This window comes from Pseudopipra pipra, chromosome 10 (assembly GCF_036250125.1).
Source record: "Pseudopipra pipra isolate bDixPip1 chromosome 10, bDixPip1.hap1, whole genome shotgun sequence".
Taxonomy (NCBI): domain Eukaryota; kingdom Metazoa; phylum Chordata; class Aves; order Passeriformes; family Pipridae; genus Pseudopipra; species Pseudopipra pipra.
In genome coordinates this window covers 9,174,718-9,192,725 of record NC_087558.1, presented here as the reverse complement: position 1 = coordinate 9,192,725, position 18,008 = coordinate 9,174,718, and the positions used below count along the sequence as shown (strand labels likewise).

At 59.9% G+C, this 18,008-nt stretch overlaps 2 protein-coding genes across 4 annotated transcripts; one reads left to right on the top strand and one right to left on the bottom strand.

Moving 5' to 3' along the window:
* Window positions 1–30: 30 nt before the first annotated feature.
* LOC135419546 (uncharacterized) lies at window positions 31–3,162 on the bottom strand. Of its 2 annotated transcripts, none has more exons than XM_064666044.1 (2): window positions 2,886–3,162; window positions 31–1,921 (listed from the first exon to the last, which is right to left on the bottom strand). In XM_064666044.1, the coding sequence occupies exon 2, from the start codon at window positions 1,895–1,897 to the stop codon at window positions 767–769; it is 1,131 nt and encodes a 376-aa protein (XP_064522114.1). In that variant the 5' UTR covers window positions 1,898–1,921; window positions 2,886–3,162; the 3' UTR covers window positions 31–766. The 2 variants fall into 2 exon arrangements, with proteins under 2 accessions (XP_064522114.1, XP_064522115.1); XM_064666045.1 differs by lacking the exon at window positions 2,886–3,162 and adding an exon at window positions 2,356–2,440.
* A 2,779-nt stretch (window positions 3,163–5,941) lies between these two features.
* VWA5B2 (von Willebrand factor A domain containing 5B2) lies at window positions 5,942–17,984 on the top strand. Of its 2 annotated transcripts, XM_064666024.1 has the most exons (22): window positions 5,942–6,185; window positions 9,539–9,694; window positions 10,104–10,265; window positions 10,583–10,808; window positions 10,916–11,070; window positions 11,491–11,622; window positions 11,735–11,859; window positions 11,983–12,159; window positions 12,242–12,352; window positions 12,468–12,670; window positions 12,973–13,087; window positions 13,165–13,350; window positions 13,452–13,611; window positions 13,688–13,977; window positions 15,088–15,313; window positions 15,397–15,741; window positions 15,816–15,953; window positions 16,030–16,149; window positions 16,393–16,470; window positions 16,683–16,752; window positions 16,976–17,084; window positions 17,338–17,984. In XM_064666024.1, the coding sequence occupies exons 2-22, from the start codon at window positions 9,556–9,558 to the stop codon at window positions 17,944–17,946; spliced, it is 3,876 nt and encodes a 1,291-aa protein (XP_064522094.1). In that variant the 5' UTR covers window positions 5,942–6,185; window positions 9,539–9,555; the 3' UTR covers window positions 17,947–17,984. The 2 variants fall into 2 exon arrangements, with proteins under 2 accessions (XP_064522094.1, XP_064522095.1); XM_064666025.1 differs by lacking the exon at window positions 5,942–6,185 and having other exon boundaries at window positions 9,452–9,694; window positions 10,583–10,796.
* The last annotated feature ends 24 nt before the right edge of the window (window positions 17,985–18,008 follow it).

The following is an 18,008-nucleotide window of genomic DNA, read 5'->3' as shown; positions in this document are numbered from 1 at the left end:
CCGGGGAAATCCCAAGCTGCAAAAATCACGACCAGGCCAGTGGATCTTTTATTTAACAGAGTGACAACCACCTCCCCACACTGTTACATAGGTGCACAGGGATGGCTCTACAGAAAGGTCCTCAGGAGGTGCATGGCTTGGGGGATAACCTTCTTCAATGGGAACCTTGGTCCAGAGGCTGCAGCCATCTCATGGGGAATGTCATGGGTTATTCCACAGAAGCAGCAGGTCCGATGGCTCAGGGAGGGAAGGTGTCCACATGCTGTTGCTCTGACGCTTAAGGCACATCACTGTTTAGATAAGTTTTGCTCTTGGGCTCTGACAAACCTTGCCTCTGTCTCCACTCTGGAGTGCAGTTATGATTTAGTCCTGACAGCAATTGAGGTGCTAATGGTTCCAGTTTTCTCCACAAAATAAGTCTATTTCAGGCTTATTTAATTCCAACACAGACATATCACTGGCTTTCCCTGAAGATCCAGAGGTATGCCAGCTTCCACCAGGCATGCTGTTAGGTTAGATGGGGGATGCAGTGAGGGGGGCAGGGCAAGAAGGTTCTGGGGGTCAAGCACTTACCTGCCTAGGGCAGGAAGAAGGCACTGTTTGTGGGAACCCTCACCACGCAGGGTCCTGCTGGTACAACATTTCAGTCCTGAGGCTGTGAATGGTCCAGGAACAGCAGCTAACAAGGATGTAATTTCTATGCTAGGGGTCAAAGCTGGGTTTATGCATCCAAGCAAGCATCTAGGTGAAGTAGGTAGTCAGGGGCCTACTCCTCCTTAGCCCAGGCAGAGCCACCTGCCTTCTGCTCCAGGTGGGGAACCACTGCCTCTGAGTAAAACTTCTCGAGCTTGGGCTCCGTCTTCCTCCAAAACTCAGCATCAAACTGGACTGGGACTACAGCCGTCTCCTTTTTGGTGTGCACCACAAAGTCAGCCCGCTCAAAGCCGGCTGTTGCCAGCTGGCATTGGACCTGGGTGAAGTAGCCATGATTCCTCTTCAGGGCATAGGAGTCCCCATCCACCTCCAGGCAGAAGTCCTTGTCCTTGCAGGCCTCACGCACTGTCCTGTTCCTGTGCTTGTAGGGACACTTAACCTCCAGCAGCCCCAGGTCCTTCCCCGTAGTCTCCTCCTTGATGACTCCATCTGGGCTGGCAGCAAGCCACTTCTTGTCTGGGTGAATGAAGAGGCCACAGTCCTCCACCTTCACTTGCTTGCCCACTGCCCTTGCCTTCTGCTCGTAGGCCTGCACGGCCGCCTTCTCATTGCGAATTCCCCAGGACATGGCCGGGGTCTGCACCCCAGGGCCAGGGTTCACCACAGCTTTCAGGTAGGACTGGGGCACCTCATCTGTCTTGCCGTTGGCAAACCTGCTGTTGGCAATTTTGGAGGCCACGGAGGCCGTGATACGGTTCTCCCGCATCTCGTACCACTTGGGGTTGCTCCACTGGCCCCGTGTCTCCTTTTCCACCCGTGGGATGTCCTGGCTCTCCACAGGGGGCAGGAACCGGTCCAAGGCTTTGCTCGTGTCAGCCCCAGACTGCTTCTTCTGCGGACACGGGTCAGGTCTGGCCAGACCAGCAGCTGCTTTGGCATCAGACAGCTTCCTCTGGGTTGTAGAGGCATTCCTAGGAGGTGCTCTGCTCTGGTTCCCAGCATCTCCTCGGGCTCCACAGGATGCTGTGGGTCTTGGCTGAGCAGAATCTGCCTTTCTTCCCCGCCCCTGACTGAGGGTGGTAGCCTTGGCAGCTGGAGCACATTGGGATCGGCTGCCTGCAGTCGTGGCCTTGGCCCGAGTGGCTGAAGTGGAAGGTGGTGGTGCGGCAGGGGCAGTTTTGGAGGCAGTTGTGGCTGCCCGAGGGGATGATGTGCCAGCGGACTCCTTCCTGGGTCTTCCCATTGCTATGAGTCAGAGAGTCTTATGCTGTGGGCATGGAATAAAGTTTAATGCAAGTCCCCAAAACACTCATTTCCTTTTCCTTGCGCCTCCCTGCGCCTGCCCCAGGGCGCTGTGTCCCTGCCAGAGCTGCTGTACCCACTCCTTTCTCCAATGTGCCACGGTGGAATGGCGGCTGGCCCAGCTGGGCTGCTTGTCCTCATCTCCCTCCCCCCATCCCAGCCCTGGCCACCCCAAGGACAGGGCGGGGGGACAGCGAGATCCCCTGGGGCCACCTCCGCGGGGATGCGGCAGCGGTGCCCGCGGGCGCCACGGTTGCCCGGGGACCGGGCGGGATCCCCGCGGGCCCATCCGCTCGGCCAGCGGGGGTGCGGACACGCGTGGGGGGCCTGCCTGGCTCCGTCCCGGGGACCCCACGCGCGCTCCGGGACCGGGGCACGGAGCTCCCCCAGCCGCCTCACCCGACGCCGCCTCTCTCACGGCTCCGCCGCCGCTCCGGAAGCGCGTCCCGCCCGCACCACGTGCTGCGGGGGCGGGGGCGGCCCGAGGCGTGCGGGAGGGAGGTGCGGTGCTGGGCGCAGCCGGCGGCCGAGCCCCCGGTCCCCGCTAGAGGGAAGCAGCCGCACGGCCATGCCCGCCGCGGGATATGCCCGGACCTGCCCGCTCCGCTCCCGGCCCGACACCCCTCAGCCTTCCCCCGCATCATGCCCCCACCGCCCCCAGGCCCCCAAACAATATTTTAGTCCGGGCTAGGGACAAGCCCCCGACAGCCTCCATTCGTGGCCAGGGATCCGAGCCTGCCCCCCGCGTACCCCATCTCCGCCCGTGGGGATTGGTCCGAGCCTCTCGGGCTCCACTGCGAAGGGACGGGCTGACCTGACGGGATCCCGCCGAGCCCCGATGGCCCAAGCTGATCTGAACCGCCACGTCCCAGCGCGAGCAGACCCTCGGGAGAAGGATGGCAGCGAGAAGCTGGAGCAGCAATACCCACCCTCGGGCACCCGCTGTCCGGCTGTGCTGCCGTGTGAGGAGGGTCCCCGCGCAGAGACCGCAGAGCTTTGCTCGCAGCCCGCGGAGGGTTCGGCCGCTGTGGAGGAAGAAGAGAGGCAGGGCGTCAGCTGCACGAGGAGTTTCGCTTTCCTCAAATCCGGGGAGTCGCTTTCCTCCAATCCGGGGAGTTTCCTTTTCAGCAGCGAGCCTGGCGCCACTCCCTGATCCCGGCGGGCTGCCTGCTGCGCGATCCCCCACGTGCCCCCCCACAAGGCTGTGAGCCCCCGCTATTTCCGGCCGCCGAAAGGAAACTCAGCAGATACCAATGCGTGTCCTGGATCTGTGTAAGAGCCAGCCCCACAGGGGCTTCCAGCCCCATCTGCCTGCGCCAGCATCCTGCGGAGACTTCAGTTAAGTTTGGGCAAGCAGAAGTGCTGGCAGTATTCCCAGCCCCTCTCCCCAAGGATCCCTGGTGTCTCTACCAGCGTCTCTATCTCTGATGATGTGTTGTTTCATTTTTTCCCTCCGGCCCCTCTGTAACTCCCTGCAACTTGGCAGACTGATATTACACAGGTTAAGCCAAGGTGCACCTGATTTTGACCAGAAACATCACTAGCATTCCCTTCCTCCTCTGTGCTACCCATCCTCAAGATCTTGTTTAGTTCTTGCTGATTAGGAGCAGCCAAACAGGACACCCCTGTCACTCTCCCTGCAGGCCAACCCTCTCCCTTTGCAGCCCTCAGTGGGGTCTGAGAAGCTGCAGCTGTGTCGAGCACAATCACTGCCAGCCTGACACCAGCTGGTATCTCCTTGGGTTTTGGGTTATTTCCCAAATAACTACACTCACACTAAAGTCACAGTGACACCTGTCAGTGACTCAGGACCTGAGAGCATCTGTAAGAGCTTTGTGGTTCGAGCCCCTCCAGCTAGCCTCGTCTCTGCGTGATAATTCAGTTCAAGGTATGGGGCATCTGGGGATAAATACCCAGGCCCTGACTGGTCCCTTGGGCTGTGCTGTGGCTGCTGGTGAGGGCTGCGTGGGATCACTGGGCTGTGTGGGGTCACTGGGGTGTGAGGATGATGAATAGAGCCATTGGGCTAAGCTGGGCCTGTGTTTAAAGGGTTTAACACATGCCTTAGCTCAGCACTCTGCCAAAAGGCAACACCAGGCTCTCCAGATCTATTTGTGGCTGTGATGAGCTACTGTAGTGAAGCTGTGACAGTGCAGAGCAGGGACACACACGCCTGATGCCTGACGCTGCTGGGAGCACTGTACAGAATGGGATGGAGCCTGTCTATGTCTGCCTGGGGCTGCTGTGGTTGCCAGTGGGCTGGGGAGGTTCACCTGTGCCCCAGTGCTGTGCATGCTGTTGTTATTCACCTGCTGTCATGCCGAGACCAACGTCTGACACGGTGGGCTGGCCAAGCTGCATCACCCTGGCTGGTGGCACTGACCCAGCACTCGCATTTGGACACTTCTCTTTGCCTCAGCTTGGCCTAGAAATGATCTCTCAGGGAAAAATCAAAGCTTGCAGGGTTTTTTGTGGGTCTGGAGCAGCTCAGCACTTGCCATGGTGATGGGAGCAGGAGTGTCGTGCATGCTGCAGGCTGTGAAGATGTGCTGTGGTGCGTGTGGGGCCTCCAGCAGCTCCCAGAGCTGGCAGCTGTCACGGGGGGGGGGGATAATACATGGGTTAGCATCCTTCTCTTGTAAATGAGAGGGAAGGGGAGCAGCTGCACACTTCAGCTCGCTCTCTGTGCAGCACGGAGAGGGGAAGCAGCATGCCGTAGGGCATCTCGCATGGGAGAGAGAATGGCTCAAAGTGCTCTTGCAAGGACCCTAGGGAACCACAGAGTGCCTCTTGGCCAGTTAATTGTTGATTGAATCTCAGGGTAAGGGGTCAAGAAGGGGGAGTGTGTCTCACGTGCAGCAAAGGATGTCTTCCGCCAAGATTTCCTCCGTTGTTCCTGCCATCACCTGTGAAACCCGTGTCAAGAAGCTGAAGCTGTAGTGACATATGGGTCAACTTAGAGGTGAGATACAAAAATACCTGCTGAGGACTAGGGGCTGCTCCCCTTGTGGTGCTGCTGGAGCTTTCTGCCCCAGTTTGTGCCTGGACTGGCTCCAGGTTTGGCATGGCTGCAGTGGTGGGTTCTGCAGTGCTTGGGGGTGGGGTGGGGGACTCCTCTCTGTGTGCTCTATAAAAAGAGCTGCAGCAGCACAGTCCTATCTATAGCACAGGGAGCTGCCTGGGAGAGGCAGGGCAGGAATTAGTCCCAAATCAGGTGGATTTCTCTGGTCCCACTTGGGAACACAGATCTGTCAGTGGTGGTGGAGGGATTCCCAGTGCATCTCAGGCTGTGAGATCTCCCTGCCAGCATACATGTCCTGACTTCGCTGGGACTTCCTGACTGTCTGCACCCTCCCCAGGGGAGTTTGTTGTCATACTTGTCACCCAAAAGCTGGGCTGTCCCTGAATTCCCCCTCTCTCCTGCTCCTCAGAGCTGGGATTTCACTGCAGTACATGGAGTCTAATGGGGACAGCCTAGTGGGACCCCAGGGCATCTGGGTTTGGGGTGGATGTGCAGCATCTGCCTGCACCTGGCTGTTTTGTGGTGGTCCCAGGGCAGCTGACACCTTTCCTAGTGGAGCTGGTTGTGACATTTGTGGCCCATGGTATTTGTACTGGAGACTTCAGCTGGCTGATGGGGGCTGTTTTGCCCTGTGGTCTGTTTGGGGGGAGGGGATGGACACGCAGGGTGTGGTTACATGTCCCACTCAGCCAAACTCTGTGGTTTTGATGCTGTAGCATCACCTGGGGTCTCACCAGTATACAAGTTTGCCTGGAAATTGATATTCTGTTGGTGCAGAGCAGCCCACAGCAGTTGACTCTGCTCTTGACTGGTCCCTATCACTCTTTGGGGGTGTTGGCCATCCCCTGAGACCCCCTGCGTTCCCCATGAGAGCATCCCCCCACCTCCCCCCCGGGCGGCGGTACCAGGGAGTGTGTCTCTTTAATGAGGCTGGGCTTGGAGCAGCTCAGCTGCTGGCACAGGGAGTGAGGGATGGAGCGAGGGCGGTGAAGGAGCCAGTGCCAGAGAGGGAGCCTGCAGCAGGGAGAGGCGGGGAAGGACCGCTCATCCCTCGGGTACTGCAGCCATCCAGCCAGAGGGGCAGGGAAACCCATTCCCAGGGAAGAGGGCTCTGCACTGGGCAGGGACCCAGTGGGTTCTGAGCCGAGCCTGCAGCTCCTGTGTCATCCTCCTTCTCCTCCTCCTCCTTCTCCTCCTCCTCCTCCAGGTAAGGGCCAGGGTGGGGGGGAATCTGGGACCACGGTGGCCTGGGACCCTGCACATCTCCTGCAATTCCTTGGTGTCCCATGGTCGCACACCCACTACCAGTGCAGCCCGGCTGGCACGAGGGGTGAGAGGTGGAAGATGAGGCAGCAGGGCCACAAAAGTGCTGAAATCACCATCTGGCAGGGACTGGGCAGGGCTGGCCCCAGTAACTGCTGGGAACGTGCTCCAAGGTATCTGCAACCAGCCCCTGGCCCATGCCACAGCTGTCTCGTGGTGAAGGAGCACTGGGACCCTTCTGTGGGGCTGCCCAGCTGGGATGTGTCCATGCCAGGGGAAATCCATGGGACTCTGAAATTTTTTTGAGAGGGGGGTGCCTGTGTTAGGATGTGTTGAGGACAAGTAACTGTTGTTCCCTGTCATGGGGCTGGGGTTTTCCAGGGGTTTTAGTGGCTCTGAGGAGGCAAGAGCAGCAGCACAGGTCCTGGAGGTGGTGGTCCTGGATATGGTGTCAGAACCTGGGTGTGTGCATGCTTGCATGCACGTGTGCAGTGGACTCTACTCTCTATTTCCACTTCCCAGCAGACAAAGCAGACAGTACCACAGGCTGGAGACAGCCCTTTGCCTCATCTGGGAATCTCTTTTCTCTTCAATCCTTTTTGGTCTCCACAAAGTGGCATGTCCCATGGGCACAGGCCAGCAGCAGCAGCACCACCACTGTCTATACCATGCCTCCTGCCTCCATAATCTTCTCCATGCTCCAGGAGCTGGGATGGATCCTGCTCTCATGTCTTTGTGCCCCATAGGATGTCCCTCATCCCATGGGATGAGGGGAGGTGAGGGAAGCAGGGAGTAATGTGGGCGAGCAGGAGGGGCAGCAATACCTCCTCACTCCAAGCATTGTTGCAGAGGCTTGGTCTCCTCTCCATCCTTCCTCTTGTACCTGCCTGTGTATCTGTCACCAGTGGAAATTTCCACTTGGTTTGCCTATGCTGGCACTGGCCCCTTCCTTCTCTGGGACCAGACTGAACCCTGGTGCAGGTAGCTGTTGCTGCAGCAGGTGAAACTCTGACAACTCGTCAGACAGCTAAGGACAGTCAGCTGGACTCAGGCGCCTGCCTCCCTGCAGCAGCCTCTCTGGAAAACTCAGCCTGCCCATGGGTGAGAAGAGAAAGCCTGAATTATTCTGACATAAGGAAGAGTTACCTCCTTTCCTTCAAAGATGACTTTTAGCTGCCGGCACAGAGAGCTGCTCACTGCCTCCTGTGGCCCCTCCGTACTGGGGATGCTGCTGGTTAAACCAGCTCGTGTGGGCAGTAGGTGAGAAGGAAAGAAGAAGAGGGGGCTGTTAGGGGACTGAAAATCATGCTGAGGATGGGGAGAGGTCTGGGGACTTGTTGGTGATGTCACGCTGGCACCTGAGGACAATTTGCTGCCCTGGGGAAAGAGGACGAAGAGAGTGGGGTGAGGACCATAGGGTCTGGTTTTATTCATTACCACGGGGCTTAGAGCAGCCAGCACGAAGCGTGGCAGGGCCAGATGGGCTCTGTTTACTCTGTGAGGGTAAATGTAAAGAGAAGTGATAAAAAGCAGCCAGGACACCTTCTCCAGTAAGTCCCTGGTAAACAAGCTGGCAGTGACCTGGCTAATGGGCGGCACGGCAAATAGTGGGCAGGTTGCTGAGCATCTAACGGGGTGCCTTGGGAACAAATGGAAGGGCTTTGGGGTGAAATATGTCTTTAATAGCTCAATGTGGCTGGGTCAGGGGAGTCCTGGTCTCCAGAGCCTGTCTGGGTGCTGCGGTCAGGGCAGGAAGAAGCTGATGATGTTCCCAGCTGTGGCACAGTCAGTGTGGGGGAACAGTGGGCTGTGCAGGGACCCTGCGCAACCTTTGTGTTCTGGGAGAGTAGTCTGGGGGGGCTCAGCAGTGTGTGCAGCATCCTGCACACAGGGTGGGGGATTGGTGATGCTGGGAAGTGGTTGAGTGGCCAGGATCTACCAGCGTAACCCTGCAGTGCCTGTTGAGCAGGTAAATGTCTCTCCTCCGGCCTAATGGACTGATTTTCCTGGGATGCAGCCACATTGCTAATACACTTCTGTGAGGCTCCCTGCCTTGTGCTGGCTGTGGGCTTGGTCCTGGTGCTGCCTCCAAGGATGTATCCCTGCTCCACTTTCAAGGGTGCTCTGTGAGAGGCACTCTGTGACCGCGTGCCGAGAGCACCCCAAGCCTCCCATTACCGATGCTCTTATGAGCTGTTCCCAGGATGAAGGCCACTGGAGTGGGGGCACCAGATGGCTTACTTGTACCTGGCCTTGTCCTTGCCCCAGGCATGTTACATGCTGGAGCACCAGCACATGGTGTTGGGGGGGAACCTTGCTGCTGTTGGGTCACAGGTGCTTGGGGCAGGCAGGGGATACAGAGCAGAAGTCAGACCCATGTCTGCAGCAGACTCCATGCACACTATGCACAGATCCACACAGCCAGGGCTAAGGTTGATACAAATATTTTACACAAATATTTGATGGCATAGGGTGGGTGGGCTGATGTTAGAGAGTTGCGTTGGCTCCAGACAATTATTTGGGATGTGGCTCCTAGGTATTTTCCCCAAGGGGAAGAAAGATGTGGAGTGGGTTGATGCCCTGGCTGGAAGGCATCCTCAGCTGCCTCTTTTCTTCCCAAAGGGTGGGACACCAGACTTATCCATTTCTGGGCAAAGCATTACTCTCCCAGAGGCGAGGATCGTCCACTTGCCAGGCTCCACCCTGCAGTGCCTTCCCCACTGTGCTGTTCTTCAGTGCAGCGCTGACCTTGTTGTTAATTATTAAACCCCCAGCAAACACTGCTCGTGTCTTTGTCCTAGTTACACTGTGGGCTTCTCGCCCTTCTGGTTTTGGTTGGGGTTTTTTTGTCATTTTTTTTTTTAAAACAAATTTCCCTGGTAACCTCTGGGGTGAATGGAGATGGGAGCAGCAGATGTTCATCTCCCAGCCACTGAAAGAGATGACCTGGGGAGGTTCTGGAGCTGCTCTGGGATGGTTGAGAGATGGGCTGGGTGTGGCTGGCCATTATCTAGGAGTCTCTGCTTGTTTGCCAGGGCTTGGGGCTTGCATGTAACCACTGCCCACGGGAATTTTGTTCCCCTCTCTGTGGGCCCCTGTGGCTCCGGTCTGAGCAGAGACCTGGGACCAGGTGTATGTGTTTTGTGGATGCTGAAGAGCAGCATCCCTGGGATGGGGGAGGGCTGGAGACCTGCTCCCCCCTGCAGACTGGGCAGATGGAAATGGCTTGTGCGCAGAAGCCCCTTCCAGCAGACCCCGTCCCTCAGCACCCAGTCCCTGCCTCCCCTCTGCTCACAGCTGCACGCTGAGGGACCATGCCGGGCCTCTATGCCCTCTCCTCCTGGGAGGCTCTACCCCTGAAGAGCTCCACAGTGAAGGCTTGTGCCAACGGATACACCCTGAGCATCACTGCTCACCTCATGTACACCAACCCCCACGAGGAGCCTGTGGAAGGTAAGAGGGGGCTATCAGGGCTGGCAGAGACCTGGGCTGCCTGCACGACCTTCTAAAAGCCATGATGCTGAAGAGCATCCTGTCTCCAGCCCACCTGTGTCCCAGCTCCCAAACCTTGCTCAGTTTGGGGAGCAAAGGTGGAGGCCAGCGGAGGTGGGGGTACTGCTACCCACTGTGGGCAAGAGGAGAGTGAGACTGAACAAAAACATTCCAATAGTTGAGAAAGAGTGGGATTTCATCCTCCCTCTGGGTTAATGAGGCTCTGGGTCCTTCCTGCATGGTGCCTTGTTCTCGTGCATCTAAATCACCTTGCAAGTCAGAGAGGTTCTCAGCAGGGCTGCCACAGGCTGTTGCGTGCCACGGATACGGCCATGCCGGGATCTGCCTCGGGGCTCTCTCCTGCCTGCAGGCATCTTCATCTACCCACTGGAGGAGTCGGAGGTGGTGGCCAGCTTTGAGGCAGCGGTGGGCAGCCGGCGGGTGACATTCCAGGTCCAGAACCGGCACCGGGCACAGGACTGCTGCCTCCAGTGCAGCCCCAGCCCCGGCCGGCCGTGCCGCTGTGCCAGCGGTAAGTGCTGTGGCATGGGTGATGCTGTTGGGTGTTCCTGGCCAGCAGGCTCAGAATGGGCAGGGTGAAGTATGGGGGGATATGAGGCGCTGAGACCCCTGCCAGGCCACCCCAGCACCTTCTGAGGGGTATCTGGGGTTGGAAATGTCAGCACCTCCTTTCCCCTCCCTCCACCTCTCCTAGGGTTCTGCCCACCTTTGGCATGGCCCACATGCCTGTGCCCTGCTGCCACCTTTGAGAGCAGTCAGGGCCATTAATGCCCTCCTCCACAACCCCGTACGCCTTGCTGACCCCGCCACCATCCCTCCCCTGCCCAGGCCACATTGTCCTGGATGAAGATGCAGAGCGCTCCACCTTCATCATCGGCACCGGCACACTCTGCCCATGGGAGAGCCTGGCTGTCACCCTGAGCACGGCGCAGGAGCTGCCCACGCTGCCGGACGGGGCCCTGCGCCTCCTCCTGCCTCCCATCCTCACGCCCCGTGTCCCCGCTGACCCCGAAAGCGAGCCGGCAAGCTTGTGTGACGACAGGTTGGCCCTATGGTGATTTTCATGACTTCCTCAGTCTCCGCCATCCCTGGGGGGGGAGATGCAAATGCTGGGCAAGTGGGGAGAGAGGGCAGGAGCCATCACCCACTCTCCCCTTGCAGCCCCACCAGCTGTTTCGGGGGGCCAGGTGCCCGGAGCCAGACACCCACCAAGGCACCCGTGGAGAGCATGGATGTCTTTCGGGGACGACCCTACAACCCTTTTCCTTATGAGTTTGCCTTCGAGCTGCTGGTGAAGGGCCCCTGCTTGCTGGCAGGTAGCAAGGGCAGCTTGGGTGGTATCAGGTGGTTGTGTAAAACCTCTTCAAAATGTGTGTGGTGTGCCCTGGTCCTTCCATGCTTCTAAGAGGATGTGAGCCCCTGTCCTCAGGCATCTTCTTGCACTCCCTACAGGTGAAGAAGCCTTTTCCCCCACCCTTGGGTCTGGGACCCCTCAAAGTCACCCTGCCTATGTGTTTGAGCAACTTTAGGTCAACAGCCTCCTGTGAAACAGGGAGACATGATGGATAAGGGAGAGGATGGGCAAGGAGGGAATGATGGGGATGTGCTCCTGGCTGTTGGCCCAGTTAATCCCATTAGATCTGGCAGGGAGTAGCCACTGCTGTGGAGTGTGGCGGGTCAGGGGGTTGAGGAGGGGGTATGTGAGGGGCTGCCCTGCTGCATTGCTCTCTCCGCAGGGCTGGAGAGCCCATCCCATGCCCTGAGAGCAGACGCGGATCCCTGGGCCAGTTCTGCCACCACCACCTGCGTCACTCTGGCTGAGCCCCACCGCTACGATAATGACCTGGAGATCATCCTCTACCCTTGTGGTGAGAGGGGACAGTGCCCTTGGCAGGTTTGGGGCATCACCCCAAAACCATCTTGAGTGTTGCCCAGCCCCTTGTGGCACAGGCTGGCTCCAAATTCTCCTGTGCCCCTCAGAGCCCCATCACCCCCACCTGGTGATTGAGGATGGCACCATGACATACCCCGAGTACGAGGCACACATCCGGAGCCGCCGGGATTACGTGCGGATTGCCAGGAAGGACAGCAGTGGCGAGAGACAGGTGACATTGCTGGCCCAGCAGGAAGGAGGAGGAGGAAGGGGGGGAGGTACTGGAATGTGGGTGAGGAAAACCCTGACATGGTCCAGGTGGTGTGAGAAAGCGCCTGACCTGCCTGGCTTGCAGGTGGCTTTTGTGCAGAGGCGTTTCCACAAAGACATCTTCCCCAACCCCGTGCTGATGCTGAACTTCTGCCCGGCGGTGGAGACCATCCCTGGGGACCTGCAGAGTGTCACCCGTGAGATCCTCTTCCTCATCGACTGCAGCAGCTCCATGAGCAGCCCAGACCTTGAAAAGGTCAAGGTGAGGCACGGCCATGGGTCCAGGGATGCTCCCTGGGTGGCTGGTCCTTAGCAACACTCCCTGGTCCCCACTGTCACCCCAGGAGGCTTTGCTGGTGGCTCTGAAGAGCCTCCCATCAGGGACGCTGCTCAACATTGCCGGCTTTGGTGCTGATGTCAAGCCGCTCTTCCCCTCCAGTCGCCTCTGCAGCAACGTGAGTGCTCCAGGCAAAGCCCCCCACCAGCTTGTCTCTGTCCCCGTCCCAGCTCCCTGGGGTGGGGGCTGTTGAGCTGTGGGACTGCTGTGAGGCTGGGTCTCTGTGCTGACAGGAGACCCTGCGCCGTGCCTGTGAGCACCTTGGTGGGCTGCGGGTAGACCCCGGCAGCACCAACCTGCTGGCAGCCCTGGGCTGGGCACTGGCACAGCCCCTCCACCATGGATACCCCCGCCAGCTCTTCCTCTTCACTGGCACAGCGGTGGGCAATGCAGGCAGGATCCTCCGGCTGGTGCGCAGACAGGCCAGCACTGTCAGGTATGGCACTGGCACTGCGGCAGGTCACGGTGTTCTCCATGTCCCCTGTGCTGTTCCCACTGACTTCTCCTTATGCAGCCCAAAGTCTCACCTCCACCAGCCCCGAGGGTGTCCTTCACCCATCACATCTCTCAACCCACTGGCTCAGCTCTCCCTGCAGGTGGCAGAGCCCAGCATGCAGCCAGGGTGGCACTCTGGCTACCAGACATTCCCTTCCAGCCCTGCTGCTGAGCTCACCACTGGGCTTGCCAGTCCCTGGCACCAGCCCGGCCATGGCTTTCCATTACTCGGCTCTCCTGCAGGTGCTTCAGTTTTGGCATGGGCCCCCGGGTGTGCCAGCAGCTGCTGAAGGGCATGGCCAGAGTGAGCCGGGGCCGTGCTGAGTTCCTGAGCCCGGCAGAGAGGCTGCAGCCCAAGGTAATGCCCGGGCAGGGGCAATAGGGGGCACTGGGGGGCATTGCCATGTCTGACACTGTGTCCTCTCCCCACTCCAGCTGATCAAGTCCCTGAAGAAGGCGATCGAGCCGGCTGTCAGCGACATCACCATCGACTGGTACGTCCCCGACAGCATGGAGGCTCTGCTCTCCCCCACTGAGCTCCCGGCCCTCTACCCCGGCGACCGCCTCATCAGCTACTGCGTCCTCTACAGCATCGCCCGCTTTGGCAACAGGCACCAGCCGGTACGGCTGGCACCACCCTGGCACGTGGAGGATGGCATGCTCCCGGTGCTGCTGGCTTCTCCCCAGGCAGGGGGCTGATGGTGGTACCTTCTTTCCCTTAGGGCCGGGAAGGGGCATGTCAGGGCTCCCGGGGCTCGGCCTTTCCCTCCCAGGAGGAGGTGCCCAGTCCTGGGGAGAGCCGCCAGCCACCCCAGAGCAACCCAGGATCTGGGGATGCCTCTCTGGAGCTTTTTGCTGGGAGTACAGAGGTGTCAGAGCGGAGTGAGTGGGGTCCAGGGCCAGGGCGGGGGGCACACATGGGAGCTATGGGCTGACAAGGTGTCTGCTCATCGGGCAGGTATGGATCCCGTATCAGGGGGAGACATCTGGAAGCGGATTTACCAACCCTCCTACATCCAGGAGCAGTATGTCCTGACACACTGCTCTGTCAGCACTGACCACAGCCGGGGGCTGCTCTCCCGCAGCTCCACCAGCAGCGAGTCCACTGGCTCTCGGGATGTAGCCCCCGAGGGAGGCTCCTCGGCCCCTGGTGCAGATGTCACCTCCCAGCAGGGCCAGAAGAGCCTGTCCCTCTGTGAATCCTCCACCAAATCCGCCCCACTGCCCTCCGCCCCGGCTGGCACCAAGGTAAGGATGCCAGTGGAGTGCAGGGACTCACAGGTGTGGGGGTTGTTCCTGATTTAGCTGGGGTCTTGCTGCCCTGCTGTGCCCAGGCACATGGCTGCTGGGCTGGGAACCAGAGTGCTATAGCCTGGATTTTAAACAAGGATCAGCCATGGGTGCCATGAGGAGGTTCTTTAGGTGCTTTTCACTGCTGGAATGGGACAGCTGGGGACCAAGCAGCTGATCCCCCAGTGTCCCTGGCCAGTAGTCAGCTGGGTGTCTAACAGACCCCTGAGCCAACTCAGTGCCTCCTTGATTCTGCAGAAACCAAGTGAAAATAGCTGGGCCAGCATCAGGTAACAAATCTGTTGAGAGGAGGGGCCGGTTGGCTGAGCTCCTGCCTGGCTCCTTCAGCTCTCAGCAAATGCTGCCAGATGCTTCATTAATGGTGGGCCACATTCCTGCTGCTTCATACCTGGGTTTAAAACCCAGCTGGGTCCCTGGGATGGGGAGAGGCAGTTGCCCGGGTGATGACGGCCCTGAGGCCGGGCGAGGCCAGCTGTCCCCCAGCCCCAGGACATGCTCCTTCCCATGGCATGGGTTAGGTAACCTGCTCCTGTCGCACAGCAGCACAGCTGGTGACCTTTGCTGCTGAAATGTCAAGCGTAAGTGATTTCCCTGCAGCGTAAATGATCCTCCCCCGGCTCCCTGCTGCCTCTGGGCAAGAGGTGGCTTGGATGCCACTGCCCTGGCGCGGCTTTTAGGGGAAGCACCTCAGTGTGGGGACATGACTCTGCACTAGGGACTGCATCCCAGTGCAACATCACCCGGCCTGAGCATCCTGGCTAACCCCGCTTCCTGCACACACACAAATCCCTGGCAACTCCAGCGTCAGCCTGAGTCAGTCCCCAGGGATGTTTGCAAACTCCTGTCTGGGTGCTTCCCACATGTAGGGAGCCAGGCAAGCATCCTGGGAGGCTGCTGGTGCCAGCCTGCAGAGTGGTGGGGCTGGCAACAGCCAGTGGCTCCAGCCAGCAGCCAGAGGGGTGCAGATGCTACCTCATGGCTAAGTGCAGTCTGGGCTTTGTGCCAGCACCTTTGCCAGGCTTGACAACAGCCTTGTCCCCACCGCAGGTGACAGTGTCCCTGAGCACGGAGGAGCTGGCGCGACAGAAGAAGGTGCTGGCACGTGCCGCCCTGGCTGGACGCAGCTTTTCCACACCACACGGAGAGCTGGACACCCACCAGCTGTGCCGGGCCCTGGAGAAGGTGTCGCAGAAGAGGAACCAGTCCCTGGAGGGGCAGCTGGATGAGCTGGGACCCCAGGCACGGCAAACACAGCCCAATGCAGTGGAGTCAAGTGTGTGCTGCCTCTGGGGACAAGGGTGGTGGGGAGAGTCGGGTGCTCCTGCCTTGCTGATCCCACACCTTGCCATTGCCCAGATAACCTCCTCTCACCCACACCCCTGGACTGGGACATGCTGGTGGAGCCCTCCTACCTCTTCAGCACCTCACCAGTGCCTGAGCCGAGGCAACCCAGCCTGGGTGATGCCAGCTTGCCCCTGCGCTGCCAGGTGGTGATCCACGGACTACGAGCTGGCAAGCCTGTGTCCTGGGAAGTGACAGCCTCACTGGAGTCACTGCTGCAGCCCCGAGAGGGGCTGGGCAGGGAGGACCCACTGCGCTGGGGGGGCAAGGCCTGGGACAAGCCAGTGCACTGCTTGGCAGCGCGCTCCGTCATCCGGGACAATGAGAGCGCGGCACAGCGGGAAGCTGAGCTGGAGCAGGGTGGGTGCCAGTGCGTGTCCCCCCCCTGTGCAGCCCCGGCATTGCCCTCTCCCTAAACATCTTGCTCTGGCTAGGTTTTGCCCGCCGGTTTCGCCTGAAAGCTGTGCAAACCAGCAAAGCCTGCAACGTGCCTTCCCTCTACACCCGCCTGGTGCCTGTGGACGGTGCCACACAGGCAGCCCTGCCTGCAGCCCCTGAGGTGTGGGGCACAGGTACAGACAAGGGTCTGGCAGGATGGGGAGGGGGCAGTGAAGGGACAGAGGATTGAGGTGGCATCATCCCTTGCAGCTGGCTCAGCCAACCGGACACGAGCTGCTGCAGCAGGAAGCTGGCACCACCGCAGCTCTTCAGCGGGGCAGGGCCAGCAGCAGGATGCAGAAGAGCAGGATGAGGCCCCTGGCACTGCAGGTACCAACTCAGACCTTTATTTAGTTTATGCTCTCCAGGGACCTGCACAGGGGTCCCTGGGGGTCCTCAGCTGGTGGTTGCATGGGGCTGGTCCTCCCTGGAGTGCTGTGGAGCCTGGAAAGAGGCATCTGCCCCACACTGAGGAGAGAGACATGGGGGAACAGCATAGCAGTCCCTGGCAGCAGCTGTGAGTGATGAGGCCCCCTGGAGCCCAGGGTCCCTCAGGACTTTGCTCTTTTGCAGACCGAGATGAGACCCCCAGGACTCCAGCCAGCATCTCCTCCCCCACCTACGGCTGGGAAAAGCGAAACTGCTCAAACGGTGTGTCCAGGCTGGAGGGGACCGAGGGCTGGATGAGGGGGGGACACAGGGGGCAATCTGACATCCTGCTGCTGGCAGCTGAGAGCTGGTGCATCCACTGTGCTGTCACAGCCCTGGGCACATGGGCTGAGCCACCCTCCCAGGTGGTGGGGAGTGGGACACACCTCCACGTGCATCACGTTCTTCCTGTGCTCAGCTCTTCCCCCTTGCAGGGCCTCCATCCAGCCCCTCCACCACCTCCATGGGCTCCCAGAAATCCACAGAGAGCATCGCTGGCTCCAGGTGACACTGTGGGATGGGGGGGATGCAAGGGACCAAAAATGGCATGTTGTGGGGAGAGGGGAACGGTACCACTTTTTGAGTGCTGCTGGTCCAATGTCCTCTGCCAGCTCCTGCAGCATAAGTGGGGGGTTTGGTGCTCCAGCCCCTTCCCTGCAGCAGGCTGGAGTCCAGCTGCCCTTTTGGAATTTTCCCCCACCCTGTTACCTTGCCTGTTGCCCCACAGGTTTAGCCTGAGCAGGCGCAGGGGACCCAGCCTGGTGCTGCGCCCACAGTGCCTCAGCCCGGAAAGCGAGCGCTCCAGCAACCATGCGATCCATGACTACCTCCCACTGGTAAGGACCGTATCCCTGTCCCCATCCCAGTCCTCATCCCCATCCCACCGGGGGCACCTACCCTGCTGGGTGCCAGCAAAGCTGCCCAGGTTATGCCCAGCAGCACCAACAGCAGAAGATGCAAACCTGGTAGGTGCCTGTTCAGCCCTGCTGCATCCTTGAATGTCTCTGAGGATCTTGGCTGGCATTTTTGGGGGCACTAGATTGTCCCTGTGCCCCAGGACACTCCTGCAGCCCTGCCTCCCCCTTGCAGGTGCAGCTTCAACAAGCCAGGGGGCCATTCCAGCTCACCGAGAGCTTCTCCGAAGTGGTGCAGATCCCTCTGGACCGCCTGCGCCGGGCCTCCCCCTACGCCTCCCACCGTGCCAGCCTCAGCCCCGTGTCCCCAAGGGCCAGGAACAGCCCTGAGGCAGGGCCTGTTGGCGAGGAGGGCGAGGAGCTCACCACAGACCCTCAGCCCAGCTCGCCCCCATCCCAGAGTACTTGCTCCGAGGTGCCCAGTGTGGCCGTGTGGGCACAGGCGGACAGTGGGCACGGCTCCGAGTCCGACACCTGCCCCCACTCAGCTGCCCCCTCCGAGGCTGGTGTGAGCTGTCAGGACATGGGGCTGGAGGACCTGGAGAGTGCCAGCTGGGCCACAGCAGTGGCCTTGGCATGGCTGGAGCACCGCTGTGCTGGATTCTTTGAGGAGTGGGAGCTGGTGGCGGCCAAGGCGGACGGGTGGCTGCAGGCACAGCAGCTGCCCGAGGGGGTGGACGTGGGCTGTCTCAAAGGGGCAGCCAGGCACTTGTTCCTGCTGCTGCGTCACTGGGACGAGAACATCAAGCTGAACATGCTGTGCTACAACCCCAACAACGTCTGACAGCTGCCCCAGGGGCCAATAAAGACACCTGGCTCCAAGCCACCTGCACTGGCGTCTCTCTT

Excerpts from the sequence above, each read along its gene's own strand:
- LOC135419546 (XM_064666044.1), bottom strand. The coding sequence starts at position 1,897 with ATGGGAAGACCCAGGAAGGAGTCCGCTGGCACATCATCCCCTCGGGCA.
- VWA5B2 (XM_064666024.1), top strand. The coding sequence starts at position 9,556 with ATGCCGGGCCTCTATGCCCTCTCCTCCTGGGAGGCTCTACCCCTGAAG. Across the intron at positions 10,266-10,582 it reads GCCGTGCCGCTGTGCCAGCG|GCCACATTGTCCTGGATGAA; the intron begins GTAAGTGCTGTG and ends TCCCCTGCCCAG. Across the intron at positions 13,088-13,164 it reads CAGAGAGGCTGCAGCCCAAG|CTGATCAAGTCCCTGAAGAA; the intron begins GTAATGCCCGGG and ends TCCCCACTCCAG.